We start from the raw sequence: 26,955 nt of genomic DNA on the forward strand, positions 1-26,955 counted from the left end.
TCACTATTTGAAAGCCTCCTCGACTCCAGTCTGGGGGGAGTCTTCAAGGATCAGACCAAAGTAGGAGTACGGGGCCGAAGAAAGTCCATTTTGAAGCTATGGCGGAAATCCCCCATGTCTTGTGACTGAGCCGCGCGATACAGTCATTCCCCCGTGCCGAGGCGCCTTGTGTTTAATCACCGAGGAGACCATGTGTACTCGGTATGCCAGGTCGGTATCGGACGCCAAGGTGGAGTGGCCAAGCTTCACTTGGTCGCCGTCGTACAGTGTGGCTGGTATGAAAGTGTTGATCATTGGAGCAAATGCCGGAGAGGGGTTAGACATGTCGGCTGCTTTGCTGCTTTCCGCTCACACATTAGGACTCAGCAAGTCGTATTTGACACACATCTCGACACTTTCTGCACTGGCTTGGAAGAATCTTCGGGCTTCGAGTCCGACCCAGATCTTCAGTAAAGAGAAGTCGCCCTCTTTGAAACTCTTGAGTACAGCTCCGGGGTCTGAAGACCCGAGTTGCCGCAGAATGGGCAAGGCACTCTGAAAGAGATCAAGATCTGGATCTAGGGTCCGTCCGATACCCTCCAAAAGGAGGATTGAGATGACCACATTCACAAAATCACCTTCCATCCTAACATGATGGGCTCTTACCATTCCAAGGACTTGGGAAAGAACGTCGCCGATTTTGATATTGCCCAAGGCAAAAGTTTGGCCCTTGACGGCCAGAACGAGATGCTGCATCTTGAGGGCAAACACTTCGCCATCGATAACGGCATCAGGCTGACGACATCGCTCAATCATCAAGTGCCCAGCCTTGTAGCCGTCGAACTCGGCAATGGCGCGGAAAAGGTCCAAGAAATTGGCCCTGTTCTTTGCGTTGAGTTCTGTGACCAGGCCTGTGTCGATGAAGATCAGTTGTGGTATGTAGCCATCCTTATCAAGCTGCTCCAGGGCAGCTCGCCATTCCTTCTTTTTCCCAACGTAGGGACGCAGTCGCGACAAAACTGCCTCGGACGCATCAATCTCGGAAGCTGTCGCTGGCTGGGATGCATCTTGTCGGGACATGTAGGTGGGTAACTTGACATCTAGCCCCACGTCCGGGTGGACTGGCTTATAGAAGTTGACCATGATGTTACCGGGGTGCAGGTCGGCATGAATAAAATTGTCTATCAGAAGCATGTGCAAGAAGGCATCTAACCCCTCGTTTGCGATGTCTTTCTGAAACGGGCCACCTCCCGATTCTAGGAACGCGGCGAGCGGGAGACCTTGAGCAAACTCCTCGACAAGGACGGTGCGAGTTGTGAAATCCGTATATGGATAAGGAAACCATGCGGTAGTTCGATGCTGAAAATGTTTCCGAAGAATGGTCAGGTTGGCGGCCTCAATGCGGAGATCCAGCTGCAGCCTCATCATCTCACCGAAATTATGGACTTCATTCGGGAGATCAAGCCACTCCAGGGTTGGAATGGCATTGATGATTGCGGCAAAGACGGCCATGATCTTGAGATCTCGGCGAACGTTACGCTCCACCTTCGGATGCAAGACTTTAATGGCGACATAGGCCGAAGGGACTCTCTGGGGGCTTGACTTGACCAGGGCATCGACGTTCCTCCTAATGCGATGCCGGAGTCTGTGTTTGTCTTGTGCCTCTAGATCGCTGTCGTCCAGCTTTGCGAGATCTGGCTTTAGTCGGGCCTTGTAGACTTGTGCAATGGCGCCGACGCCGAGAGGCTTCTCATCGAATTCTTCAAATATCTCGTTAAAGGATCTCCCGCCAAATGCTTCACAGATGGTCTTAACGGTATGATGGAGAGAGTGAGCAGGGGCATTGGAGTGCAGTGTGGACATCTGCCTGCACATCTCGGCAGGGAAGATGTCGCTCCTGGACGCAGCCCATTGACCGAGTTTGATGAAAGCGGGCCCTGCTCTCTCCATAGATTTCACAAGAAAGCCATACCACCAGACTGTCCCGGCTCTTTCATGATCGCGATCTTTTCTTCTCGGACCCAGAAACGCCGCGGGAACGGTGACGATGACGGGGACAAAGATGACGACCAAATGGAAGAAGCGCAAGCTCGTCGCAACGGGTTCGTAGATCCACTGGTCAAGGACGTAGACGATGATCTTGTAGAGTCGATGAAAGCCGTAGACGTCCTCGGGAACTTTCTTGCTGATCTCCTCCCTCGACACCTCCAACATTTTGATTTCCCGCGTCTTCCCGCCCTCATCCTGTTCCCCCAGTTGAATGAAAGCTACGGGAGAAAGAACGGCGGCAGCGGCCAGAAGGGAGGGATGGCGTCGCTGACGAGGGTCTTTGAGGCTATATTTTCTGGTCCATCGGGTGAAGGATTGTTGATGCCGTGGGATGCGCACGCGGCTCGCGAGGTGAAAGAGGTGGAGATGCCTTCGGCCACCAAAGCGGCCAAAGAGGGAAAAGGAACGCATCAAGACAAACGCATGAAGACAACAAGAAGTGCTTCTCTATGATTGAGCCATGAAGAAACTTGAAGAGGCGAGGAATGAAGTGTGAAGCAGCCTGCTCAGCAATTTCGACGTCGCGGGTGCCGCTGCAATGACGTCGCGTTTCCTTCTGTTTCCTTCCTGCATTTCCGCTGCGCCGCCTCTTTGTTGTTCCTCTCCGTCGCTTGTCCCGGGCGTCTATCTTCGTAGGACATGAGAGCCAGCCCTCTCGACTCCTGCCCTGTGCATCAACCATCTGACCTGAGATATCGCGAATACCAGCCATCCTAGAACCTCTCCATTCATGAATCCTACGTTGTGCGGCCCGTCCACTGCAACTCCGACCGCCGACCATCGTTGGCCTTTGTTAGCGAGCTGAGCACAGCCCGCCCGCCTCAGCCTTGTGGGCTCCTAATTTGGGATCTCATGCCGGACCTGAGTCAGATGGACAGGCCCAGACGCGCCTCAACCCTCATGTAGACCTGCGTCTGCCGCTCAAATATTGTTCAGCGTCTTCATCTTTCATCTGAAATACGATTGCCGCTTGAAGTCACCCAGATATTGCGGATACTCAGCTGTGTTGCCTTTGCACTTCTTCAGGTAAATTCCTTTCTCGATTGGAAGCCAAGGATGCCCTCGAGCTTAAGTTATCTTGTTTCCTTCCTCCTTTCTTCCTCCCTGCTCCCGTCTCTCATCCACGCCCAGTCAAGCACCCAGTTCGGCCAATGTGTCGACAACTGTATCAGCACCTACCCCATCGTCAACCACTGCAATGGCACCGAGACCGGCTCCGCCCTCGATCAATGCAAATGCGAGAGTTACTCTCCCTCGAACGACCCGCTGATCAACTGTGTCCTCAACTGCCCTTCGGACCAGCAACTCGCATTCGCTGACAGTCTCCCGAAACTCTGCGCACAGACTCTGTTCCTGGGTCTCGACTTGTCGGACCAACCCAAGCCCTCGGCAGAAAATACAGCAGCTAGTGCCACGGTCGACGCAGCACAAGCCACAGGCACGACCAGCGGGAATGGTGCAGTCAGCTTTGGAGCAGACGCGAACATGCTGGCATATCTTGCCTTGACGTTGGGTGTCGCGGTGTTGCTATGACAGCTTGAGTGTTTCTCTCATAAAACGTCTCAGAGAGCGCGCAGAGCCTGGTTCAAGAGATGCAAGGCCAAAGGTTGAAAGATTTCACAAAGCGTTGACCCGCCGGTATTGAAGATGTTGTCCATTGGGGGCCATGAGTGATTGATTGATTGACGATCTAATGTCTAGAGTCGGTGAATGCGCATTTCCTTCTGCTTGGGCAGGCGTTGACTGGTCATCTGCGAAGAGTACAATGTTCTGACAGTACGATGTGGAAAACAGGACACACATACACTTATATACACAGGCGTATACCTCACCACCTAAGCGGCCTTCAGATGCTTGTATACATATCCTCGGCCCAGAAAATCAGAAACTGGTCTTTGCTCTTCTTGCCCGTGTACAATACATACAAACATATAGACACTTGGACACACTCCACCCACCGCCGTGAAAACAGCAGAATCTAGTCGTGCACCCTTGTTCGGGCTAGTATGGCCCGTTCTACGCCAGAAACATCCGCCATGGACTCCGTACCCCGGAGAAAGAAATACCTAGGTATGCTATGCCGCCCATGCCGATGGTCTCGATCCAACGATCCTTCCCTCACTGGACGCTTCCGTATCTTCGCATACCTTTGGCACACCGACATGCCTGTTCCACACAGCTACCTTACTTGAGAGTCCGCCGGGTCCCGTTCCCGGCCAAGGCCTCTGCACCCGCGACGGCCACGCCGTCGATAAAGACGACGTTATCCTCGAGCACGGAGTTTGATTCCTTGATGTATCTGAATCGGGCTCTCCAGACCCAGTAGATGCCCGGAAAGAGGATGGTGGCGCCCACGATCAGGCACGACCAGTTCATGTAGTCGATGGTGGCGATCGTGACGGGCACGTACAGCGGGCTAAGGTACATGGTGATGATGATCAGTGACCAGCACACCGAGATGATGTTGATCGGGTATCCCCATTTGCCCAGGTCGAAGTGTGGGCGCGGTGGGAGGATTTTGCGGCCTCGTAGGAGGACCTACATAGGATGTGTGTGAGTATGGGTGGAGTGTGTATATGAGTGTAGGGAGGGAGGGAGGAAGAGAAGCGCCATCAGACGTACCACGATAACGGGCGTCACATAGCCAATTTGCAAAGTCACGCCTCCACCAGAAATGATCGATTCAAAAGCCAGGTCACTCCCGAGCACAATGAGACCTATGTAGCCGGAGCATACCAAGACGCACCTGGTCAGCATCATCGTATCCACACACATTCACACACCTCCAGGCCACAGGGGTAGAAGATCGAGGCGATTAGTACCGCCGCGAAAAGGAGCAGGAGGGAAACATACCAATCACCAAATCCACGACCAAAATGGCAATCATGGCCCTCAGCGGGATGTGGAACCTCTCACTCACATGGGCGAAGTAGTCGGAATACGGAAACGCCTTGTCCCGGGCCATGCTCCACGCGAGGCGAGAACCCGCGTTGTTGGTGCCGACTATGATGAAAAAGTTGAGCCCGATCATGATCAGCGCGCAGAAGATGCCGCCGCCGTACACGCTGTTGCAGATGTCCATCCACCAGTTCATGTACGGCTGGGACGCTGTGGCGGTAAAGAAAAATATCAGTTTTGAGTCGGTGCGCGCAGGACGGAGAGGAATAAGAAGAGCCAAAAGAGACTCGTACCGAGCATGTACTCTTCCCAATTGCCGGCGGTCCAAAGCATCAGGAGGGCGGCGAGCCAGCTGGTGACGCTGCAGAAGATCATCGACCAGACCATCACGCGCTAGACCGTGTCAGCAATTGCGTCGACAGAGGGCATCATGGAGAGGACAGAGACTCACAGGGGCGTCTTTTGAGGCATTCCGCATCTCTTCGACCTGTGTATTCCCGTATCAGCATATCACAAAATTCCTCTCCGGGCTGGTCAACACATACAAGATGCATCATGCCATCAGTGCCATAAAGACCATACATGGGCGAATAGAAGGACATGATAAAGACCCAGCCGGCGCTCGTGTAGCCGGAGTTGTTGATGAACTTTGTGAAAATGAACTTGGCATCATGTTTCGGCGCCATAACGGCAAAGACGATGGCCCACGCCACACCACCCGCGATTGTCCAGATAGCGCCCAACATGTTCATTCCCGGAAGCCATCTGCGAGGTTGATATTGTCAGCAAAGGCGTGATTCCGCTAAAGGGACATATGTAGCAAGGGGAGACGGCACGTACGATTGCTTCAAGTTCATGACAATCGGACCGATCAGAAAGGCCGTATAGATAATCCATGTCATCCAGGGCTAGCCGGTGGCTTGTCAGCCTCCATTCTTTCTGGTCAGGATGATACTGACTGACCTTCCAAGCAAAATCCGGGTGGGTGACCTCGACAAACGACGCAATGATCTGAGCACTGTTGATGGCGCAGCTCGATCCGGTGCTGATTTCGCCGACAATAACGGCCCAGCCCACAAGATATGACAAGATGGGCCGAAGCTTGCCCGTTGCCACGGCCTGGACGTAGTATTGCTGACCGCCTGCCGTAGGCCATATGGTGCAGTATTCAGCCAGAGACATCATCAACAGGGTCTGGCCCACGGCGACGAAGAGACTGAAATGTCAACTGTCAAAAGAATCCACATGCCTCAAAAGAAGATTTCAATGCCACTCACGTGCCCCAGATCAGAGCAAAAGGGCCACCAACATCAAAGATGGTCGAGTAGAGGACCACCAGACATGACCAGCTGCACGATATCATGATCTGGTATGCGCACACTGGAGACGTATGGTAAGCAAACATGGCTCCCACGGACCCGTGCAGCACGGCACTTACACGTCCAGAAATTGTAGACGCGTCGCAATTCGGGCTTCTTGCCCATGGACATCAGCAGGGCATCATCGCTGCCGACAGATTTGGCATCCTCCAAAGTGGCCGTCGCGTCCAGCTCCTCCGCCACATAATCAATCGTCTGGTCTTTCATGTTGTTGAGCTGTCGGCGAGAGGAAGAAAACCACCACTTTCTCGAGCAGAGACAGAGACTGGTCACTGAGGCTGCTGCAGACAGGACTCGCCGTCGAGAAGCCACAGATTAAGAAGGACGCATTTTGAAGTCGGAGAGGAGGAGGAGTCGATGTTAAGTTTAACAAGCTTCGCTTCTGCTCCTGCGAAGGAAGTACAGGTTCACCAAGTATTTCTCCCCCCTCGCAAGGCTAGTCGACGAGCAGTGCCATTTGACCCTTGTAAAGGCCATGTGGCTGGAGCATTCGTTGTCGAAATCCTGACAACCATTGGGCATGCACGACGCTTATCATGCACACTATCGCAGACCGAGGCGCGACACATCAGTCTGTCTGCATGTTGGATAGTCTGGCGAGAGGTCCGATGATGAGAAGACGCGAAAGGGCTGTGTGACTCTGATAGTTAGATGGTCGGTAGTGTGAGTGTGTGAGTGTGTGTGTGCCGCATATGCCTGCCTTTCCTTATCGCCAGGACCAGATTTGTGCAGCGTACGTCTCGCGAAACTTTGACTGATATTCTCCATACGGAAAGGGACGGGGCACATTGGCCAGCTTCCCTCATAGGGCTCGACGGCTTGGGAGCTGGATCGGAGCCAAAGGGGGCCATTGTCTGACAATAATATGGGCGTTCTCCCTGTCGTCTTGCATGGTTGAGCAGCCACTCGTATGAGAAGTCGAGGTAGCCATCTCCTCACTAGCAACGCATACTTTTTTTGTGTGATTTTCCTCATCTGTTGCGTCTATACCACACACATAAAAACAGCGGTCACTCTGCGGTTTGTTGGGCCACCTTTTGCTGCTTCAGGTACGGGCATGTTTTCCGAGTCGGCCCCGGGCTTGGTTGTGGGCAAGGGCCCCCTGGCGGTGCGTCCTTTGCCTGATGAGGCTGGTGGATGGAGAAGTCCCTCCCTGCCGAAGTTTCCCTGAACTTTTATTATTACTGCTGGATGAATGGTTGTTGAACGGAGAAAGGACTGGCTCAATAGGTCCCCTTCTTTTCTGCCAGTGAGATCTTCTCTCGCACCAGAAGCTCACCCAATGTCCTCGAGATATGCATTGATTTCTCCATTTTGTCTCCATCTACCAGCCCGTTGAGGTATCATATTCCCCGGAAACAAAGCTGCGCTCCTTCTTATCCAACGGGAGATTTCCCCAACGGCGGTCCAGAACCTCTGGGGGTTTCCCTTCCGTTCTCAAGTCACCTGCTTTCTTTGGACATGAATATCCTGCTGGGAAGAGACGTGGAGTGGGCACGGAGACCCATGACTCGAGGCTAGCCTCGTCGCTGTTCCGACCTGGGCAGGAGACAGGAGAAGTCGAACTTTCTCTCAACGTCACGGTATCAGATTATATATGAACCCCCGAAGCGCGCGTTGTGCAGAAAGAAACCCTATCTTCTACCGATGCGATCGGCATTTCGCCCTGCAGCCTCGAAGTCGTTGCGAACTCTGTCGACGATCTCTTCCGGATCAAAGACCTGTCGCTATTCTCCATTCATCAGATCTACTACCCTATCAAGGGATCTTCACATAGACACCATGGCCCCCATTGCCGTCGAGGACATTGATCAGCCGCCTGTTGTGTCAAAGAAGGCCACTGGTGCCATCAATGGCGACGCGAGCGAACCAACTCTGGCACGTTTTGATGCGAATAGTCCGGCCACAACGACGGAGCTCCTCGTATCGATCATTGAACGCGATGGCGGTGTTGTTGTGGAGAACCTCATCTCAAAGGAACTGGCCGCTCAAATCAAGAATGAGCTGAAGCCTTACTTCGATACAGACAAAGTTGATCCTTCAGGTTTCTTCCCGCACACGACACAGAGAGCTACCGGCCTCCTGGCCCGTTCCGACGGCTGTGTTGAACTAGCAATGAACCCCACATATATCGATATAGCCAACAAGATGATCTCTTCCACATATACATACTGGAACGGACAGAAGCAAGAGACGGTGTTTGCCAAACCCATAATATCCTCGACTGTCGGCTTCCGAGTCAACCCGGGTGGAAGGCAACAGGCCCTGCACCGTGACGACGGGTAAGCCATGTCTGCTTCACGTCTTCCAGACGATTGCTGACTGACGCAGCGATTACCACACGCGCAATTGCGACATGCCCATGATGCTGGGTTGCGTGACGGCGTTGACCAAGACAACGGCAGAGAATGGTGCAACAATTGCCATCCCTGGTTCGCATCTTTGGGGTCCCGATCGCTGCCCTTATGACCACGAGGCGATTCCTGCCGAACTAGAACCAGGGGATGCTTTCATCTTCGTCGGTAATCTTTATCATGCCGGAGGGGCCAATATCACCAAGTAAGTCGCGGCCTCGCATGTGGAAAGCCAACTCCCGGCTGAAACTAGGCAACAGAGATCAAGCTCGTGAAACTGTGGGCATCTTCTTGTGCAAACCGTATTACCGCCCAGCCGAGAATCAGTTCCTTATGGTACCTCCTGAGAAGGCGAAGCGACTGCCGCCCCAAGCACAGAGATTATTAGGATACGGGATCAGCCGTCCTGCTCTCGGCTTTATGGAATATCAAGACCCAATGCGAGTTCTCTTTGGCGTCGAGGACGAGGAGACGGTCGATATGTGATTGAGAAACGCACGCAGCTTCCAGAGTTGCCGGAGACCCTGGCCCATCAGGCGATTGTCTTCTTGAAGATCTGGCATCGAGATCTCATATCACAAGGAAATGGAGACCTTGACTTGATTCTTGTCGAGCGAACTGCATCCAATCCACAGCCACACTGGGATCACTATCCCAAAAGCGCCGCAGAAATTCCAGCGCCGGGTAGCAATTTGAGAACCCGGTCGACTTCATCACCTCCAGGAGCTTGGCCTCGGCAAAAGCCTGGGTGTTCTGGTTAAACCTGCTTTGTGTTCCGACGACAAACAGAGGCCATACCAGATCGTGCTGATATGCCTCCTTGTTTTGGATGTTGGCGATTTTGGTGATGACTCCGCTGACACAGGTCTCTATTGCAGGAGCAAAGTCCTGGGGGTTGAGGAGAGCCTGGAAGCTATATGCAAGTCCAGCGTAGTGAAAAATATCAACCAGGACTGCAAAGTCGCTCCGCAATCCCGCGCTGCCAAAATCAAGTGTCTTGCTAAATTCCAGAGAACGATTTCGTGCGTAATCGAACCGCTCCTGCAAGACACGCATATTTGCCAGCTCGGGCGAGACTGCACCGGGCGAGGCAACGCGGTGGCGCCATCTTTCAGCCCAAGTCACTTCTTGGATCAGTTGCAGCCAATCCGTAAAGACCTGCGCGTCCTCTTCGGCTAAGACGGACCCGGGGATCTGGTCGTCGTCGCCAAAGGTGGTGGACGAGCCAAAGACGTCGTAGACAAAGGCTTCTTTAACCAGAAAACGACATGTATCGTCAAGAACGATGGATGCAAGGTGGGGCGCCGTCCAGCGCCGAGTAATGGTCCGGGCGGCTTTCCAATGGACGCGCCATGTGGCCGAGTTGCTCCGAATCATTTCAAGGTTGCAGAGAACCAAGATGGTTGCCAATATGCCGCTGGCTCGAGCGTGACGCGCCACGCTCGCATGTTCCGATACCTCTGTCCGCAGATCCTCGGCGAGAAGCAGCAGACTTTTGTCACGGTAGTTGCTGGAGACAAATCCATCGTTCATGGGCCAAGGTGACCCTGATCTGGAACTATAATGCTCGGCCGAGAGTGCCAGGATGGCGAGAAGGAGCGAGGGCGAGTGCATCGCCAGAGGAAGCATCAGTGTCCGCCATGGATTCTCAGGCCCGTCGACCCAGGGCATGACCGTGGCCACCACATGATCGTAATAGCTAATGAGCTGTCTCACCGGTCTGCCCTGTAGATACTGGGGCAGCGCATACGATGACGGATCGAGATTTAGCGCAAAGGGATTGTGGAGAGCAGACTCGTCGAAACTGGGTTGAAATGCGTTCCGCAGCGTGTATGGTACCGTGATTGGCTCGCTGTTTACTGCCAGCATTGAAGCTTCAAGACCATCATCGCGTGAATCTGAGGATTCTCCGGGCGTTACGCTTTTGGGACTGTCCCTGGGGTGGACAGCAGCAGCCGGCAGAGGAGCTGGTTCGAGGACAGGCAAGGTTTTGCCCGTGAGTTTGCCTCGACTGGCCACTCCCTGCCCAAACTGAATCCGCAAGCCATATCCAGGGCAGGTCAGTTCCTTGAGCGCGCACTTCTTACATGTTGGCAGCGATCTGTCGCACCGAATCCGTCTCCTGTTACAGGTTCGACAGTCTGTAGAGCCTCTTCTTAGTCCATGTGTTTTCTCTCCACCGCACAGGGGACCTCGGCATCTACTAGTGTAAGTACTGACCTTTGGCTGCTCGCGGCTCATCTGGGTCGAGAGTCGACAGACGCAGACTCATCTTGTGCTAAGGGCCACCAAAGAAGGTGCTGCCACGAGGACGGACAGAGGACCGAATCGTCGTCACGAGCAAACTAGCAACCAAGCAGACGCAGACACAGACACAGACGCCCACGAGAAAATACTCACCTTTTGGGATGGAAGGAGGCAATCAGGCAGTATCAACCCCGCGAAGGACATATGCGGGCTTCGAGGCCCCTTGGCGGGCACGGAAACCACCGCACTGCCATGCCATGCCATGCCGTGCGCGTGGGTTGCATCGACCAGTGTTTTTTTTTTTTCTTTGGGCTGGAGCAGCTGAGCTGCAGGTGCGCCGTTTGGGATTTCTTCTTTCGACCACGCACGACATACCCGGAGGGTCGAATCTGACACGCCTCTGTTCTCCTTAGCAGGCGGCAATAAAGGGGGGAAATACCAGGTTAGGACGCCTAATACGAGTACATGCTCGTACGTACTTTGTTGCTTCAACCCCCCTTGTTTCGTGGGTTGATAACGGATCTCTACTCCTGTTGCGGCAGCTGGATGGAGAACCAGCACAGTTGCCTGGAACAGCTAAATATCAAATCCCTCTAGACGCCGAATGGCGACATTAAACAGTATCCTCCACCATCAATCATCTCTACATCTATAACTCTCTCTAATACCATGTCGGTGGGTGTCAGGTAGGTTTGGTAGGCGAGCCGAGAAAAGGGACCAACCGGGGCAGCCAAAGTCGCCCGCAACATGCTGGCTCCCATCATGATCGATGATGGCACAAGGTCTGCTCCCGCAGCCGTCGTTCATCAACTCCATCTCAAAGGGCTGTCAGAGAAGACCATCTCCACCGATGTTGGCTGTTCGTTGCCCGATGGATTCTATCATTTGCCAGCCATCTATCACCTAGAACGACGAGCCATCTTCTCGAAGCGATGGATCCTGGTCTCGCACAAGGCTCGATACTGCAATGTCGGGGACTACGTGCAGTATGACATGGCAGGCTTCAACTTTGTCGTTGTCAAGAACAAGGAAGGGGACATTGTGGGATTCCATAATATCTGCAGGTAGGTAATGGTTCTCTTGACCGTGTCGGCGCCTCAGGAGACTGTCCCTTCCCCTTCGTGAACGATAAGAAGGACCCCTTGACACACAGCGATGACGGGCCAAACGCAGGCACCGCGCTTTCCCAATAGTGCACGAGACCAGTGGAACTGCGAGGATCTTTTCTTGTAAATACCATGGATGGACGTACGGGCTGAACGGCACATTAACCAAAGCTCCTCGTTTCACTCCCGAGTCGGTCCCGGCCTTCGACGCTTCGGACATTCGTCTCTTCCCCATCCACACGCACGTTGACAGGAACGGGTTTGTCTACGTCAACTTGGATGCGCGCCCGGAGCCAGAGATCTCGTGGGTAGAACAGTTTGGGGATCTTGATCGCCAGGCCGTTCTCCAGAACTCCGGCGTGGATTGGGACGCGATCGAATATGATTTCACGTGGGTCAAAGAAGGAAAGTTCAACTGGAAGATCATGCAAGACAATTACAATGAGGTAACTCACGGGCCTGTGGGAGCTGTCTCTCCATGGGCAAAGTGCTGATCCATCCATCAGTGCTACCATTGTCTCACAGCACATCCAGATGTTGCCAGAACGACCGCTCTTGATACATATTACGTCTCACCCGGTACGCCGCACCACTACATCTCGCATTTCAGCGAACCCAAGGCCTCCATCCTCGCCACATCGGCCTTTGATACGACCCGTTTTGCTGGCAGGTCAGCCACTCATGTCTGGCCGGGCGGTCACTTCAGCCCGAACCCAGGGACGGGATTCATGCACCTGATGCGTAGCCTGCCGACCTCGCCCACCACGACGCGGCAGGAATACGACGTATACAAGCTGAACACGCCGCACGCGACGCCCGAGGCACATCAGCGAATGATCAATTTCTACCAGAAAGTCGTGGACGAGGACTTTGGCCTCTGCGAACGTGTGCAAACGAACCTCGAACGCGGCATCTTCCAAGCCGGTCCGTTACACCCTTTCCACGAAGAAGGCGTGCAGGCGTTCCAAGCCATGGTGCTCAAGGTGCTGAGACAGCAGATTAAGCTGGAGGAGGCCGCTGGCAGGGAGATTTGGGCCGCTAGGCCGCCGGCACAGAGAGTTGGGAAGAAAGAGATTAATTCTGCTGATGTTGCGAACGGCGATGGTGAATTGGATGGGAAGAGCATCTGTGCGAAGATGCTGGATTGCGACCAGACGAGGCTGGAAGGCCTGGAATGGTAGCCCCCATTCAGTGGCCTTTGTACTCGTATATGTACTCAGCCCTTAGCTACCCGACATGCTTTAGTTCTTCGCTTCGCTGCCGTCGTCGGCAGATCCAAATCGGGAAACTCGATCCTGATCACCATCCAGCTTGCTAAGTTCCTTCTGCGCCAGCGCACTTCATCACACTCGAGGACAGTGCCATGCCCGGGCTAGGGGGAGAGCCTTAGGGATGGGAGACACGCTGGTACTCCATAGTTCCCGTGCACTCGTGTAGGGATAGGCAGATGAGGCCAGTGGAAAAGTTTCCGCAGAAAAAGGAAAGAAACTACTTGTCCCGCGTAACACGTGGAAGAAACCTAGATATACTTCTGCCCCTCCTTCATTCCGCCCGAGCTGCGCTGGCTGGTGCGTTACAGAGTTGTGGTTATTACCCCCAACTCCGTACCGCGCCCACTGACGCCCAACGGGCCGAGAACAATGGGCTCGACGCCCGCTAGTGGGTAGGTTTCTTTTCATGCTGTTAATTGCACACCTGATAAATTGAATGAGTCGAGGTTGGATGGATCATCAATGGTTCTACGTAGATGCTCGCTACAACACCTCCAAGATCCGCCAAACCTGTGCATCTCCTATCGCTACATCGCCCCTCTAGCCGAGAACGCTTCCACCACGACCCAACTCGGCCCTCTGCTCAAATAACCCTTCAACGAACCGATCCATCACATGCCCATCTCCATAGACAAACCTCTTTAGTATCCTCTGCGCTTCCTTCCACGTCCTGAGTCCCAGAATCCGGGACATCTCACAAAATCGAGTAGAGTGCCACTTCCTGTCGATCAATAGTTGTGGCCTCTTGCCCGCTTCGTCCGACACCTGTTCTGCGCAGGCGCCGACGAAGAAGAGGAACAAGAGGGGTTCATGATGAGAGATAGCAAGTGGAGGCGAAGAAGTCCTGGATGCTGCCCTTGTTGAAGGCAGGGTACCTCGCTTGGCCATGTAGGTCAGTAAGATTTCGACTTGGGGCCGCAGATGTTGGATTGGGATATAAAGCAACCATTTTTGCAGCGGGAGTGTGAAGCCATAAACAAAGGACATGGCGTAGGATACAGTGAGGCAGATGCATGCCTGCAACTGCCTACGGACCGCCCGGGAGATACGCGTTCGCGGAGTGATGGTCTCGACAATGTCGCAGTACAGGGTCATCGTCCAGGAACTCAATGCCGCGCGACGTCGGTGAAGCCAGCTAAAGATGGCATCGACCGACTTCTCGCCCTTTCTCTCACAAAGGAGCCTGCTGGCCAGAGCATGGGCAGCCATGAATTCTCGGTGCATGTTAACATAATTTTCCAGGCAGTCGGATATTTCGTCATCAGGCAGCAGGAATGATTCGTCCCAGCGTTGAAACTGAAATTCCATGTCGGATAGTAAGGAGCCGTACTGCTGAAAATCGGGTTGCTGTTGGAAGGATCCAGGATCGAAGCATGTGTAGTCGAGGTGCGGCCTGGTAAGTGTGAATCTTGAATGACCATTGTCTGTGAGAATTACCTGCGCTCGAGTGTCGGGGCTGAGCACATTGATTCCGCCGAGCCCCTCGACGACCTCCCACAACGCCGACGCGTGAGCCATGTTTGCTTCCATATCACCGGAGTAGAACGCCATACACGCAATGCACCAAATACACATAATCAGGCTCTCAGAAGGTCGCGTGTCCTGGCGGATGTGCTCTCGCAGTAACATGAGGCTCCTGTTTTGATGCTTCAGGGCCATTGGGTAGAGGAAGCTGTAGAATTGCGGTTGCGTAAAAAGTGCTTTCAGCGTCAAGACGCTTGCATACCAGCCGTGCAGACATTTCTTATCGGTCACGAGATCCTTTGCTCGATGTCGCCAACGAAGCTCCATGGACTGGCGAGTCCCATTGATAGGTGCATTGATGCTATTGAACGAGAGGAAGAAGCCACGGAAGACTTCCAAGGCCTCTTTTTGAAAGCGAGGACATGCTTGCCAGTCAGGGGCACTCCAATCATGTTGCTTTGGCAAGGTCGGGGATGACTCTCGTACCAGTCTGCCAGGCCAGAGTTCTGGCCTAACATATTGGTCGCCGCTCTCCCCGTTTGAGCATGCCTCATTGGCAGGTTCAGGTAAGCTGGGAGGACTAGCAGACTCGCGAGCGGAAGGATTCGCGCCTGATCCGAGCTGCCAACATATCGTTCGGATGGAGGCCTCATCGTTAAAGGAACGGATATAGCCGTCATTGTCCGCATCACTGAAACCCTTTGATGCATCTGGATCAACGATCCCGTTAGGACTGCATCTCGACAAAGTGTCGCGACTCCCGCCAAATGGTCGATTGCTCTTGGCCCAATGATAGTATTTGTTAGTGACGTGAGAACTGATCGAAAAGGCTTCATCTGCATCCCTTGTGTTTAAATTAGAGGCGTCTTTGTTGACAAAGTGGAAAGCCCCTCGATAGGCTGCAACAGGCATTTGGGAGGCAATGTTGGACGAGTACCTTGCAGCTGTATTCGTTGTGGTGATCTGAGTCTTGAATAGCGATGTGCCTTGTGCTTTCCCATCACCATTATATGTTCCCGGCCGGCGTCAACCCCTGTCCCTATCTGCCGACGACAAAGAGGTTGTCAGTCTCCAGAACATTACCAATCTTTACCCAAAAAACTATACCGAGTACTCTTCACCGCTTGGGAGTATGTTGATTGAAACGGTGGCCTTGATCCATAAGCTTGGCGTAGACATGATGGCCTGCAGTTCTGCTCTGAGTCCACCTCCTGAATCACTAGTTCAGCTGACATAAAAAAAGGGTCCAGGTCTGTATTCGCCCATATTTAGGACTTTGGATGGTAACCAGATCATAAGGATTCCTGAACCGTGATGGGACGCAACTGCCAAGAGACGGCACCTACCAGTTTGGCACAGGTGCTCCAAAACATGGCGTTGGTAGGGCGAGTAGCGCCTACCGGCTTTGGGATAGCCCTGGTGGAAACCGGCACGTTCAGCCGTGGTTTAGGCGGTGTTTCCACCCCGAAGGAAACTGGGCTGGTTCTCTGGGTTGCAATCCCGCTCCTCTTGGCTGCTGAATTGCGTTAAATCCTGGAGGCCGTGTCCAAAGGCCTTGTACAGAGTCCACGCATCGTTCTGACAAACGCAGAAGTACAATGAATGAAACCCTGACCCAGAGATCGTTGACCAATGACTTCTCTTGGCGGGACGGTTGGTTCAACGCAAAAAGATTTGTCCTTGTGAAATGGTGGAGAAGAAGCATTACCGTCTTTCATAGACAAACAATACAGAGTTGTCGCCGTCCTTTCATTTGCGAGCCCTAGGCGGCTGAGTAACATCTCGGCGCGGTTGTACCGAGATATCATGTCAGCACCTTGGCCTCAAGGAAGCACCTCGCCGACATGAGGAGCTCGGTGTTTAAGCCACTCTCTGGCTCGGTCAAGGTCTCCTTTCTCGTCTTCAAGTGCTTTGACGCACCATTCCAGCTCATAATTAGCCTCGGCCGCTAACATGACCGCGAGAGTCCTCCGTGACTGACTCGATTCGTCGACGCAAAAAACCATTGACGAGGTAATGCCATGAGAGATATCGTCGATGATCGGCTTCACTATGGCTAGACCGTCCTTAGCAGACACAATTCTGTCTTCGCCTCTCATATTCTTATATCCCGTCTTGCAATCTGCGTTACCACACCAAGACTTGCCGCAGCCTCCTATCAGCTGCTGCAACAGTCTTCGCTCGATCCTCCGCCTCAGCGTCTTCTGATCGGGGTCGTAGGTAGCAACGTATAACGGGCCAAAACACTCGTTGCATAGGCCAAGCTGCTCTTTCTGGACCCGGGACTCGTCCTCGGGTTTGATAGTCCGACCACATATCCGGTTCGAGCAAAGCTTCGGCTTTCGTCTGGAGAACCTTTCCCGATCGTGAAGGAGTAGATGCATCTTCATGTCTCGTAACCGAACGATCTTGTTACAGAGATGGCACTCTGTTGTACGTGCGCCGTCTGCGAGTTCGTGGGGGGACAGACCCGACATCAGCACCTCAGGGTCTGTGAACGAAGCATCTTCGGGGCCTTGCTGGGGTACAACCAGGTGGCAAAATTGGCAGAGAATCTCCTTCCCCGGACAAGTCGTTGTACGATGATGAGCCAAGGCGGGAAGATCTGAAGCCTGAAATTCGCAGTTTGGACATTGTAGCAAAGCCTGTGGGTGGAAAACCGAGTCATGTTTCTGACGCGAAACCAAATCGTTGCCATGCCCGTCATCATGAGCGCAATGCCAGTGATCCTCCCACGCTTCGGAGTTCTTGAGAAACACGCCTGAACATTTCGGGCAAAGGATGTTGTTTCTATAGCAGAATGCTTCGTGCAGCGGAAGGGTCCGTTTGGGAACCACCTGGTGACAGTTTTTGCATCGCACTTCGTCCGGAGAGAGTTCCGGAGGCCGAGCCTCCGTTGTTTCAATCTGCCCGGTGGCCACGTTGATTTTGAGGCTGAATGGGATTGGCCCATCTACATCTTGAGACCCATCGTTCTGCTTGCTCCAGGCATGAACGGCAATATTCAAGTATTCGGCGTCTTCAAGATCGACGTTGGTGCGGGAGAGTTTTAGTCGCTTGGTCGGTCGCGTGCTCAAGTCGCCGAAAACATATTCATCGTCTCGGGGCTTAGAGCGTTGACGAGCAGAAAAGGGACTGACAAGAAGATCGAGAGTCGCATTGTCATTCGCGGCCTGCAACGTCACCACCAGATCTTGGGTTCGATCCCAATCCTTCAGCTCATAATCCACGTACTGTCCTGGCCGGACCTTGCCTTGTAAATCGGCTCCTACACCCAACAAACCTCCGATGGAGCTGCCTTCTTGTGATTCCTGCACCGGTCTCTTCTTTGCCAGCTGTTTGTTCAACGACTCGCGGGCTTGCTCTTCGTTCAACGGCTCAATATCCACTTCAAGATCTGTGTCGACAATGCACACGCCCTCCTCGTCCGGTTCGAATTTATCCACCAAGAAACGGAACTTTTCATGGCGGGCCCCCGGGACAACAAGCAATTCTCCACGGGTTAGGGTAGTAAAATTGTCCCGTAGATAGCGCTCGAGCAGCGATTTCCAATCCTCAGGGTCATATCCTGCTTCCAGCGGTCTCAGTCTCACATAAGTGCCCTTTTCCAACTGTTTCGCTTGTATTGTGACTGCCGGTCCTCTGGGGGTGTCTGTGCCGTTGGCCATGATCACATCCTCGCTTGGAGTGCCTTCTCGTGTTGTGGACGCAGACGACGCCGCACTTTGCAAACCTAGGGCTTCTTGCAGACCGCTGCTCAGCCCAATAGTGCCCTCAGCGGCGGAGAATTCCCGGATACCAGCAAACACGGCTCTTCCATTGCGCGGATTGACGATGCGGAAAGTGAGGGGATGTGGAAGTTGCTGTTGCTGCTGCAGGTCTTGGACGGCAGCGCGAGCGCGGCGCTCAGCGGCAAAAGAGTAGGGGTTAAAGGGATCGAAGGACGAGGTTAGGTTCCTGTTCACACGACCCGAGATGGATACAACAGGTGCGGCGGCAAGAAGTGCTTCGAGGGCAGACTGTGGCAAGGTGATCTTGTCGCCCACAAGACGGCGGTTTGGAGGGGCAACCACCAGTTGAGCGGACCATTTCAGGGGCTCTGAATGTGAAGCCATGGGGTGAGGCTGTTGACATGAAAGGGTGACGTGGTGGAGGGAAGTCGAGTGCGAGAAGAAGCCATGGTGAAGTTGGGCATCAGAGGCAGGCGGAGGTCTTCAAGGCGCAAGGCACAAAGTGACGCGTGGTGACCTGTGGCTTCGAGAAGGGTCGACAGATGTTTACAAATTGACCACCTCCTCGACGTCGTGCTGACGCTGCTTTTATTCTCGCAGCACCTTATTCCACTACCAGTACGTGGTACTTGCTATTCCTCGGACCGGTGACTGGTTCTGCACCACTGCTGTCTACTGTTATTTGTACAAGTACCAAGTACCCGAGAGTTATTCGATGCGCCACATCCGCTTTCTGAGTTTGTGCATCCTAGCCATCCGCTTGGACGTCTGATCGCTTGATCGCTTGGCCGGTCAACTGTGGCCTCGTGCAAACTGCCCCGGCTTCTGTGCTATCGAGTGCTGTGTACGATACTTGTCTGACAAGTAATTGATGGTTACCATTTCCATTTTCTACGATTCACCTGGCACCTGGCGCCTGGTCCCTCACCCCTGGAATGTGGATCGATATTCGGTTGATTATGTAACACAATGGAGGCTCCTGATTGGCTAGATTCCGATGGCGGCGGCTTTGAACGGGATCTTGAAGGGATTCGAGGCACGTCTACGACACGCCGCTTCTTCCATCTCACCTGCTTCTCTCGTCCTACTCTCTTCATTGGATAAACCAAATCAACTCAGCTGTCAGGCAGGTAGTCAGCTTCCGCTGGTCTCCTCTCTTTCTCGACCATTTCCACAAATGGGAATACGGGCCCTTTTTTCCTTCGACTTGTCCAGGAAGCCCATATAACCTTCCTCTGGCGAACACAAGTCTGGTACCGCACTCTACTGAACCCCCGGGTGTTCCAGCTCGATCGCTGCCACTGCCACTGCCTCTGTTGGGCTTGCTCTTCATGACCTGGAGACATGTGTGAATATTCCAGTCTTTGCTCCAGGTTTGCCCTCTAATTCACACAGTTGAGCCATCCCGCCAAAATGGCCGAAACAGTCCCTAGAAAGAGCTCTCTGAGCTTCTTCAATCCCTTCAAGTCAAGATCTAGTAGTGTCTCAAGTTCCAAAAATGCTCCCCTTTGCGACCTCGGTATTGACGAGCTCAAGCTCGATCAAAAGTCTGCAATCTTCACCACTCGCCTCAGGAAGACCGCAAGTCCTGCCAACTCGACCAGAAGCTCCAAGCCAGGTTCCAAGAAGAACAGTCTTGACCAATCTCGATCGCTTCGACAAGCTTCGTTCCCTGCCATCAATGTCGCGGGTGAGTGGGAAAGAGATGCTGAGACCGGCGAACGAAAAGACTACACAGAAATGTTGCACAGCCTCGCCCATCGTGAATCCGAAGAGTCTCTCGCTGAAAAGGCCCAACTCTTGTTTGCTGGCATCCCGCCCCAGGCAGCCACCGAGTTCTTGGCCAGGCTTCCGGAAGCCATCTGGAAGCGAGTAGTAGAAATCTTGGGTCCGGTGGACAAAGCAAGTCTTGCCCTTTCTTGCAAGCCATTCCGTGACTTACTGGGGACTGGAGTATGGACAAGCCTCGATGCCGAAGAGAATCGTGACGCAAAAGCCGAGTTCCTTGGCCATCTGGATCAACAGTTACCGGATCACTTACTATGCTTCCCATGTCGAATATACCACGTCCGGACCCAGAAGGGACAAGAAACTCTGCGTCCCACCAACATTTCAAATCCCATTTTCAATTGCCCCAACGCCTTCAATGCTGAGAACAAGGTGTCGCGACAGAGGATCACAGTGGGTCGGTCACTGCCCTTCCCGTTTGTCCAACTCCTGCTGCGAGCCCACAAATACTCAAAAGAACATGGGATTCACATTGACTCGATGTCGCGTCGATACAAGGACCGGGATGGAGGGTGGTCTCATCAGACTCGTTATGCCATTGTGAACGGCCACCTACTTGTTCGGGTCATAAGCTCAGCATTTGCGACCCCAAATCTCCCCCCTGCAGGCCTGCGGAGACTTCTTTATTCCCATGGCGACAATTTCCATCCATACTTCTCGGTCTGCGCTCATTGGCGCGATGGCAATCTCATGCCTGCTGTCAAATGTGCTTTGAGCCACATCCCCAAGCCGCCAGATGGGAGTGGGATAGCAGGTACGGCCGCAAAGGTGCAATATCGTATGCACAGGCCTAGTCCACTAATTACCTTGTGTTCTGAGTGTCGTCCTATGCGGCGGTGCCCAGAGTGCCCGACGGAATATCTCATTGAATTGAGGATGCAAGAGGACAAAAGCGACCCAATGAAACTATTCAAGCATGCCATTGTGATAACCCGATGGAGCGACCTTGGCGATGGATCTTCACCCAAGAGCCTTGAATGGGCGGCATGCAATGGGGAAGCAGAATTCGATTCGTTTGCGGCCCTCGGAAAGCGTGCGATCTCTGGAGTATTTGAATCCCAGTACACGGTGGACCAGATACCAGGTCAAAAGATCGTCTCTATGAATCCAAACAAGGAAAAGCGCGGGGAGGCAGGACATAGCTGGTACTGAATCCCTACCACCGTGGCTGTTATGGCCTTGTCTAAAGAATTTTACGTTGCGATGCTCTTCCCGGGCTTGCGCTAGCCATGGAGCTTTCAGATACTCGTCCCTCATGATCAGCCTGTCCCACCGTTGCTCTCTGCTCTCGAGAGTTCTCGATTCTTATTTATCGAAGGAACTTATTGCACAACTTGGCCCATGAACTCAATCAACATGCCTGACCTTATCATCTCCAGCCGCGACCTTGGACCCTAGACAGGATGTCCCCAGCAGCCACAATTATCCCTTGGCCCCCGAGTTGTCACCTTCGGCCATTAGGTCTATAGAACAAGGGGGTGGTGGTGGGAGCAGAGGAGCTGGCAAGATGGATACTGAGGACCTACCAAGTATCGCACAACTGGGTGACAGACTCCAATAATGACGTCATCGTCATTCCCCATACTGTACACCTTCCAACATCCTGCGATTTCATCTATTCGACCACCTCTTGGACCATACAAAGATATTCTGAATCCCCCCCCTCCCCGTCACCCTCCCTTCGAGGGATGCCGTTGTATCAAACTACTACGCTATTTACGTGTTCACTGCTTCGCCCGAACGGACCTCAGTGAGATCCCCATCGCTTTTCGGGCGCGCTCTCTCAAAGCACATTCCAAAACCCCCAGCCAAAGGAGGCACGCTGCTGTGGTGCTTGCTATTTCATCATCATCTGAAGAAGATAAACGGGGCAAAAAAAGAACAGGGAAGAAAAGAGGGGAAACGAGGAACCAGAAAAATAATGCCCATCAACACCTCGTCCTCAGATGAAGGCGTAACGGGCGCCGCTAAATTCGTCACATCTGCCGTTGGTGTATGTATATATGCGTTTTATTCCCTCCCTCCGCACGCATCTTAATTCGCCTTGCTAATTCCTTCCATCCATCCGCTGACTTTTGCCATTCTCATCTCGATATGTAGAACACTGTAGGGGGCCTCACCCGCACAGTCGGTGGCGTCGCCGGCGCCGCAGGTCGCGGGATCGGAGACACCATAACTGGCGCTACAGGTTCGCTGGGCAAACCCGTGGGAGATGGCCTCGCGAATGCCTTGACTGGCGTCGAGAATGGGGCACGCAAGGTTGCGCGTGGCGTTGAGGATGCAGGACAGTGGAAGAGTGGTGCGAAGCGAATCTGAGCATTGAGTACCCACAGAAAGTGGATAAACGGTGGCGACTGGGTGACGGCCAAAGGGATTTAAGGATAGCAAAAGATCGAGGAAGACGCACACTTCCGGGAATTCCAAGGTGAAACATCAACACGCGAGGGGATTTCAAAATCCTGCAGAAAAGGGAAGAGGGTGGAAGGAAAGAGGCGAACTGTTGAAACAGAATCTTGTACGACATGATGTCGACGGCTCAGGTCATCTTTGATGGGCGAATTTTAAAAAGGAAAGCCGGTAAAGGGTGGGTTGAAACGTTCCGGACAAGCCACGATGCCAACATTCGTTTTCACTGTTGAGGCAATGCCCTCAGCAGTGTTCAAGTGCAGGTGTCGCAAACTGGAGAGAGAGAGAAAAAAATAGTGGTAACTCCTCTATCATAATTGGTTTTTCGTCCTTGGTAGAACATGTCGAAACCTGTCAAAGAATCCAACCACCTCAATCGCAGGGTTGAATCATGAGTTCACACGAGTAACGACGCCCCAAACGCGCCGTCCGCGGTCGAGATTTGAGAGCTTCCCAAAAAATCAACCCAAAGACGACGGAGGAAATTTCAGCTGCTGTATCTGGTGCGGGTTGAATTATTGCTCGCGCTGAATTCTTGTAGACGCCAGTGCCCAAGAAGGCCGTCGCTTACGTGGTAGAATATCAAGAAAAGCCCTCATAATATCTGCGCCACGCTAGACCAGAATGTTGAACTCCGATCAAGCTTTTCCAATGTTGCAAATGTGTTGTCCGGCTGCGTATATCCGTACATAGATAAAGAAGACTGCAGCATCACAAATTATGTAGGCATCGGCGCCCCATGACCAGTGAGGCCTTCTTGCTCATATCCTTCGACAGGTGTACATGTACAGAAAAGGTTCGTATCTCCGTAGGCGTCATCAACACGGGCTACTGTTGGCCAGAATTTCTTCTCTCGCAGCCATGGCAGCGGATATGCAGCTTGCTCCCTTGTGTAAGGGCGATCCCAGTCATTTCGCATCAGATCCTGTTGTGGATGCGGTGCCATCTTGAGGACGTTACCCTGTCGAGGCATCTCCCCGTCTTCGATAGCTTTGATCTCTTTTCTGATTTCAATCAATGCATCGCAGAAACGGTCAAGCTCCTCCTTTGGCTCCGACTCCGTAGGTTCAATCATGAGAGTATTTGCCACCGGCCAGCTCATTGTAGGGGCATGGAAGCCATAGTCCTGCAATCGCTTGGCAATATCAATTGCCTCAATGCCCGAAGTCTCCTTGAACCCTCTTGCGTCAAGAATGAATTCGTGCGCACACCGGCCGTTGGCATTGGTATATACAATGGGGTAATGTGGTCTGAGCCGTGACATGATATAGTTCGCGTTCAGCAGTGCAACTTCCGTTCCATGCTTCAGTCCTTCGCTACCCATGAGTTGGATGTAGGCGTAACTGATAGGGAGAATGAGGGCACTGCCCCAGGGCGCAGAGCTTACTGGAGAGATCGCTGTCCTAGCTCGATCTGGGCCAGGATGGGGATCCACAAGAGGATGGGTAGGTAAGAATGGTTGCAGGTGGTTCTTGACAGCGATAGGCCCCACACCAGGGCCGCCTCCTCCATGAGGTATGCAGAAAGTCTTGTGCAAGTTCAGATGGCACACATCAGCTCCAATTTCGCCAGGGTTGCAAAGGCCGATTTGAGCGTTCAGATTGGCGCCGTCCATGTAGACTTGGCCACCGTGGTCGTGCACAATCTGACATACTTCCTTGATTGCCGGCTCAAAAACACCAAACGTGCTGGGGTAAGTGATCATGATGGCGGCCAAGTCATCCTTGTGTTTTTCGCATTTTTCCTTCAGATCCTTGAGATCCAAGTTACCTGTCTTCGTGTCGCATTTCAGGGGAACAACTTTCATCCCAGCCATGGCCGCGGATGCGGGATTTGTGCCATGGGCAGAGACAGGTATCAAGCAAACCTTTCGTTTGTTCTGGCCTCTGGTGGAGTGATATTTCTCAATCACTCGGAGCCCAGCAAACTCTCCTTGCGCGCCCGAATTTGGCTGTAAGCTGACGGCATCCATGCCAGTGATCGTTGCCAAATTCTTGGACAGCCGCTCAATGAGAATCTTGTAGCCATCTGCACCAGAAGCGAAAGGGTGAAGAGCAGACCATCCGACGTTAGATACGGGTAGCATCTCCGTAGTACCATTGAGTTTCATAGTACAGGAACCTAGGGGGATCATCGAGTGTACCAGAGAAAGATCTTTCGACTGGAGATGGTGCATATATCGAAGTAACTCGGTTTCCGAATGATGTTGATTGAAGACCGGATGGGTCAAAAATGGCGTTGATCTCTGCAGTTTGTCCGTGGCGATCTGTTTGTTGACCTTCGACAGGATTTGCGGGTCTTGCAAGGCAGCTTCGACGTCGTTGTCCTTGATCCCAAGAACACTCGCCAGCTTGACCAGATTTTTGCTGCCGGTCGCCTCGTCTATCGAGAAGCCGAGTCTTGGCTTACCTGGGGTACTCCCGGGAACATTGGTTCGCAGACTGACTCCAAATTTGGAAGCGCGTGCCAATACCTTCTCGTATGCGCCTGTGTCTTGCGCTTCTAGAGTAACGGTATCAAAGAGCACGAGGCCATCGTCGCCGAGACCGCTTGTCACCACTTTGAGCGTCGTGCTGTGTTTTTCTATCAGTACCTGGATAAATCTAGCCATGGCCCATATCCGATGCGCAATATCTTTCAAACCGTCTGGTCCATGATAGATAGCATAAAAAGCGCTCATGTTCGCGAGGAGTGCTTGGGCAGTGCAGATATTGCTGGTGGCCTTTTCTCTTCGGATATGTTGCTCTCGTGTTTGGAGGGCCAGCCGAAGAGCGCGATTGCCGAGTCGATCCTTGGACACACCGACAAGGCGACCAGGGATTTTCCGTTTGTGTTTCTCGTTGCAGGCAAAGAAGGCCGCATGTGGCCCGCCAAAGCCCATCGGAACCCCAAATCGTTGTGCACTTCCAAAGGCGACATCGGCACCAAATTCACCAGGGGCTTTCAATAGAGTGAGGGCGAGCAAATCTGTGGCAACACAAAATGTGGCATCAGCAGCATGGATAACATCTGAGAGGCTCTGAAAATCAAAGACGCCCCCAGTAGTGTCAGGATATTGTGCGAGGACACCGACCAAGTTGCTTCCCTGGTCCTTGACGAGCTGGCAATTATTCTCCAAAATGTCACCCACCACGATGCTGACCCCAAAGCCTGCTGCCCTCGCCTCCAGAACCGCGATTGTCTGAGGATGGCAGAGACTTGAAACAACGAACGTTTTACCCGGTGCCTTCAGTCGAGACGTAGAAAGAGCATTCATAGACAGTGTCATTGCTTCAGCGGCAGCCGTCCCTTCGTCGAGAACAGAGGCATTAGCTATTGCGAGGCCCGTGAGATCAGTGACAACAGTTTGGAAGTTCAGAAGGGATTCCAAGCGCCCCTGGCTGATTTCAGCTTGATACGGTGTATAGCTGGTGTACCAGGCAGGGTTCTCCAGGATGTTTCTCGTGATGACTGACGGAGTAGTTGTCCCATAGTATCCGGCGCCTATGAAGTTACGCGAGAGGGTGTTCAATTTTGAAAGTTTGACCAGCTCGCTCTGCACTTGCTTCTCACTGCGCCCTTTGATGTTATGTCTCCCCTGTGCATCCATGAGCGACGTAGGGGCTCTCTGTCGGATCCCCTGCGGCAGAGACTGTTGTACGAAATCTTCAAGGTCCTTGACAGGCGGATCCAGTGCCTTGAGCATCTCTGTCTCGTCCTCGGGAGAAGGGCCAATATGGCGTCGACTGAACAGCTCGTTCTGGGCCATGAACGGCGCCCGTTCGGAGAAAGTCAAGGAATCGGGGCCATCTTGCTCATTGCGCTGCTGCACCGTAGCAACACATCTCTTGCATATCCGAGCAGTATCACTTCGCAAATGTTGGGATCGAAGGAGTCGGGCGACAGACCGGGCGGCGCGGGGCAGGACGACAGTTTGGGTGGCCATCTTTCAGGGCCTCGAGCAAGGAAGTGGGCTACGGCAACCACATCTACGCCGTCAACAGAAAAGGAGGTCGAGGAGTGAGAGCAGAAGAGAGGAAGAGGACGAGAAGACGGGGTCCTGCAATTATTGAGCGTGGCCAGCGGTGACCCCAACATAGCTACTTAGGTAGCAAAATAATCGCATCGGAGCAAAGGCACGCGGACTGGTGACCGCACGAGCGCACCACGCACAAGGGACCCTGCAGCTATAGTTACGTACTAAGTAGCTCCTAAGACAGTATCTGCCAAGCCCTGTTCCGATAACCTGATATCGGGCCATTCGCCACTTGTGTGAGAGCCTTAACCACACTGACAGGTACCTA

The 26,955-nt window shown here is 53.1% G+C and overlaps 11 protein-coding genes across 11 annotated transcripts; 5 read left to right on the forward strand and 6 right to left on the reverse strand.

The window, feature by feature from the left end:
- Nucleotides 1–348: 348 nt before the first annotated feature.
- On the reverse strand, nucleotides 349–2,439 carry Z519_07635 (uncharacterized protein; the record flags this gene model as incomplete). The annotated part of the gene is made up of 1 exon (XM_016765367.1): nucleotides 349–2,439. One exon carries the CDS (start codon nucleotides 2,437–2,439, stop codon nucleotides 349–351), a length of 2,091 nt encoding a protein of 696 aa, XP_016618336.1.
- Nucleotides 2,440–3,084: 645 nt separating this feature from the next.
- On the forward strand, nucleotides 3,085–3,561 carry Z519_07636 (uncharacterized protein; the record flags this gene model as incomplete). The annotated part of the gene is made up of 1 exon (XM_016765368.1): nucleotides 3,085–3,561. One exon carries the CDS (start codon nucleotides 3,085–3,087, stop codon nucleotides 3,559–3,561), a length of 477 nt encoding a protein of 158 aa, XP_016618337.1.
- A 651-nt stretch (nucleotides 3,562–4,212) lies between these two features.
- Nucleotides 4,213–6,512, reverse strand: Z519_07637 (uncharacterized protein; the record flags this gene model as incomplete). The annotated part of the gene is made up of 10 exons (XM_016765369.1): nucleotides 4,213–4,566; nucleotides 4,651–4,745; nucleotides 4,882–5,136; nucleotides 5,220–5,319; nucleotides 5,378–5,413; nucleotides 5,472–5,691; nucleotides 5,767–5,834; nucleotides 5,890–6,142; nucleotides 6,204–6,306; nucleotides 6,365–6,512. The coding sequence occupies 10 exons, from the start codon at nucleotides 6,510–6,512 to the stop codon at nucleotides 4,213–4,215; spliced, it is 1,632 nt and encodes a 543-aa protein (XP_016618338.1).
- Nucleotides 6,513–8,087: 1,575 nt separating this feature from the next.
- On the forward strand, nucleotides 8,088–9,145 carry Z519_07638 (uncharacterized protein; the record flags this gene model as incomplete). The annotated part of the gene is made up of 3 exons (XM_016765370.1): nucleotides 8,088–8,587; nucleotides 8,637–8,864; nucleotides 8,920–9,145. 3 exons carry the CDS (start codon nucleotides 8,088–8,090, stop codon nucleotides 9,143–9,145), a joined length of 954 nt encoding a protein of 317 aa, XP_016618339.1.
- Nucleotides 9,146–9,229: 84 nt separating this feature from the next.
- On the reverse strand, nucleotides 9,230–10,931 carry Z519_07639 (uncharacterized protein; the record flags this gene model as incomplete). Its single annotated transcript, XM_016765371.1, has 3 exons — nucleotides 9,230–10,690; nucleotides 10,747–10,814; nucleotides 10,880–10,931. 3 exons carry the CDS (start codon nucleotides 10,929–10,931, stop codon nucleotides 9,230–9,232), a joined length of 1,581 nt encoding a protein of 526 aa, XP_016618340.1.
- Nucleotides 10,932–11,668: 737 nt separating this feature from the next.
- On the forward strand, nucleotides 11,669–13,193 carry Z519_07640 (uncharacterized protein; the record flags this gene model as incomplete). Its single annotated transcript, XM_016765372.1, has 3 exons — nucleotides 11,669–11,970; nucleotides 12,080–12,458; nucleotides 12,519–13,193. 3 exons carry the CDS (start codon nucleotides 11,669–11,671, stop codon nucleotides 13,191–13,193), a joined length of 1,356 nt encoding a protein of 451 aa, XP_016618341.1.
- A 630-nt stretch (nucleotides 13,194–13,823) lies between these two features.
- On the reverse strand, nucleotides 13,824–15,659 carry Z519_07641 (uncharacterized protein; the record flags this gene model as incomplete). The annotated part of the gene is made up of 1 exon (XM_016765373.1): nucleotides 13,824–15,659. One exon carries the CDS (start codon nucleotides 15,657–15,659, stop codon nucleotides 13,824–13,826), a length of 1,836 nt encoding a protein of 611 aa, XP_016618342.1.
- Nucleotides 15,660–16,570: 911 nt separating this feature from the next.
- On the reverse strand, nucleotides 16,571–18,862 carry Z519_07642 (uncharacterized protein; the record flags this gene model as incomplete). The annotated part of the gene is made up of 1 exon (XM_016765374.1): nucleotides 16,571–18,862. The coding sequence occupies one exon, from the start codon at nucleotides 18,860–18,862 to the stop codon at nucleotides 16,571–16,573; it is 2,292 nt and encodes a 763-aa protein (XP_016618343.1).
- Nucleotides 18,863–19,891: 1,029 nt separating this feature from the next.
- Nucleotides 19,892–21,418, forward strand: Z519_07643 (uncharacterized protein; the record flags this gene model as incomplete). Its single annotated transcript, XM_016765375.1, has 1 exon — nucleotides 19,892–21,418. The coding sequence occupies one exon, from the start codon at nucleotides 19,892–19,894 to the stop codon at nucleotides 21,416–21,418; it is 1,527 nt and encodes a 508-aa protein (XP_016618344.1).
- Nucleotides 21,419–22,187: 769 nt separating this feature from the next.
- On the forward strand, nucleotides 22,188–22,582 carry Z519_07644 (uncharacterized protein; the record flags this gene model as incomplete). Its single annotated transcript, XM_016765376.1, has 2 exons — nucleotides 22,188–22,259; nucleotides 22,367–22,582. 2 exons carry the CDS (start codon nucleotides 22,188–22,190, stop codon nucleotides 22,580–22,582), a joined length of 288 nt encoding a protein of 95 aa, XP_016618345.1.
- An 808-nt stretch (nucleotides 22,583–23,390) lies between these two features.
- Nucleotides 23,391–26,597, reverse strand: Z519_07645 (glycine dehydrogenase; the record flags this gene model as incomplete). The annotated part of the gene is made up of 1 exon (XM_016765377.1): nucleotides 23,391–26,597. One exon carries the CDS (start codon nucleotides 26,595–26,597, stop codon nucleotides 23,391–23,393), a length of 3,207 nt encoding a protein of 1,068 aa, XP_016618346.1.
- Between the last annotated feature and the right edge of the window lie 358 nt (nucleotides 26,598–26,955).

Source organism: Cladophialophora bantiana (genome assembly GCF_000835475.1).
Source record: "Cladophialophora bantiana CBS 173.52 unplaced genomic scaffold supercont1.11, whole genome shotgun sequence".
Lineage (NCBI taxonomy): Eukaryota > Fungi > Ascomycota > Eurotiomycetes > Chaetothyriales > Herpotrichiellaceae > Cladophialophora > Cladophialophora bantiana.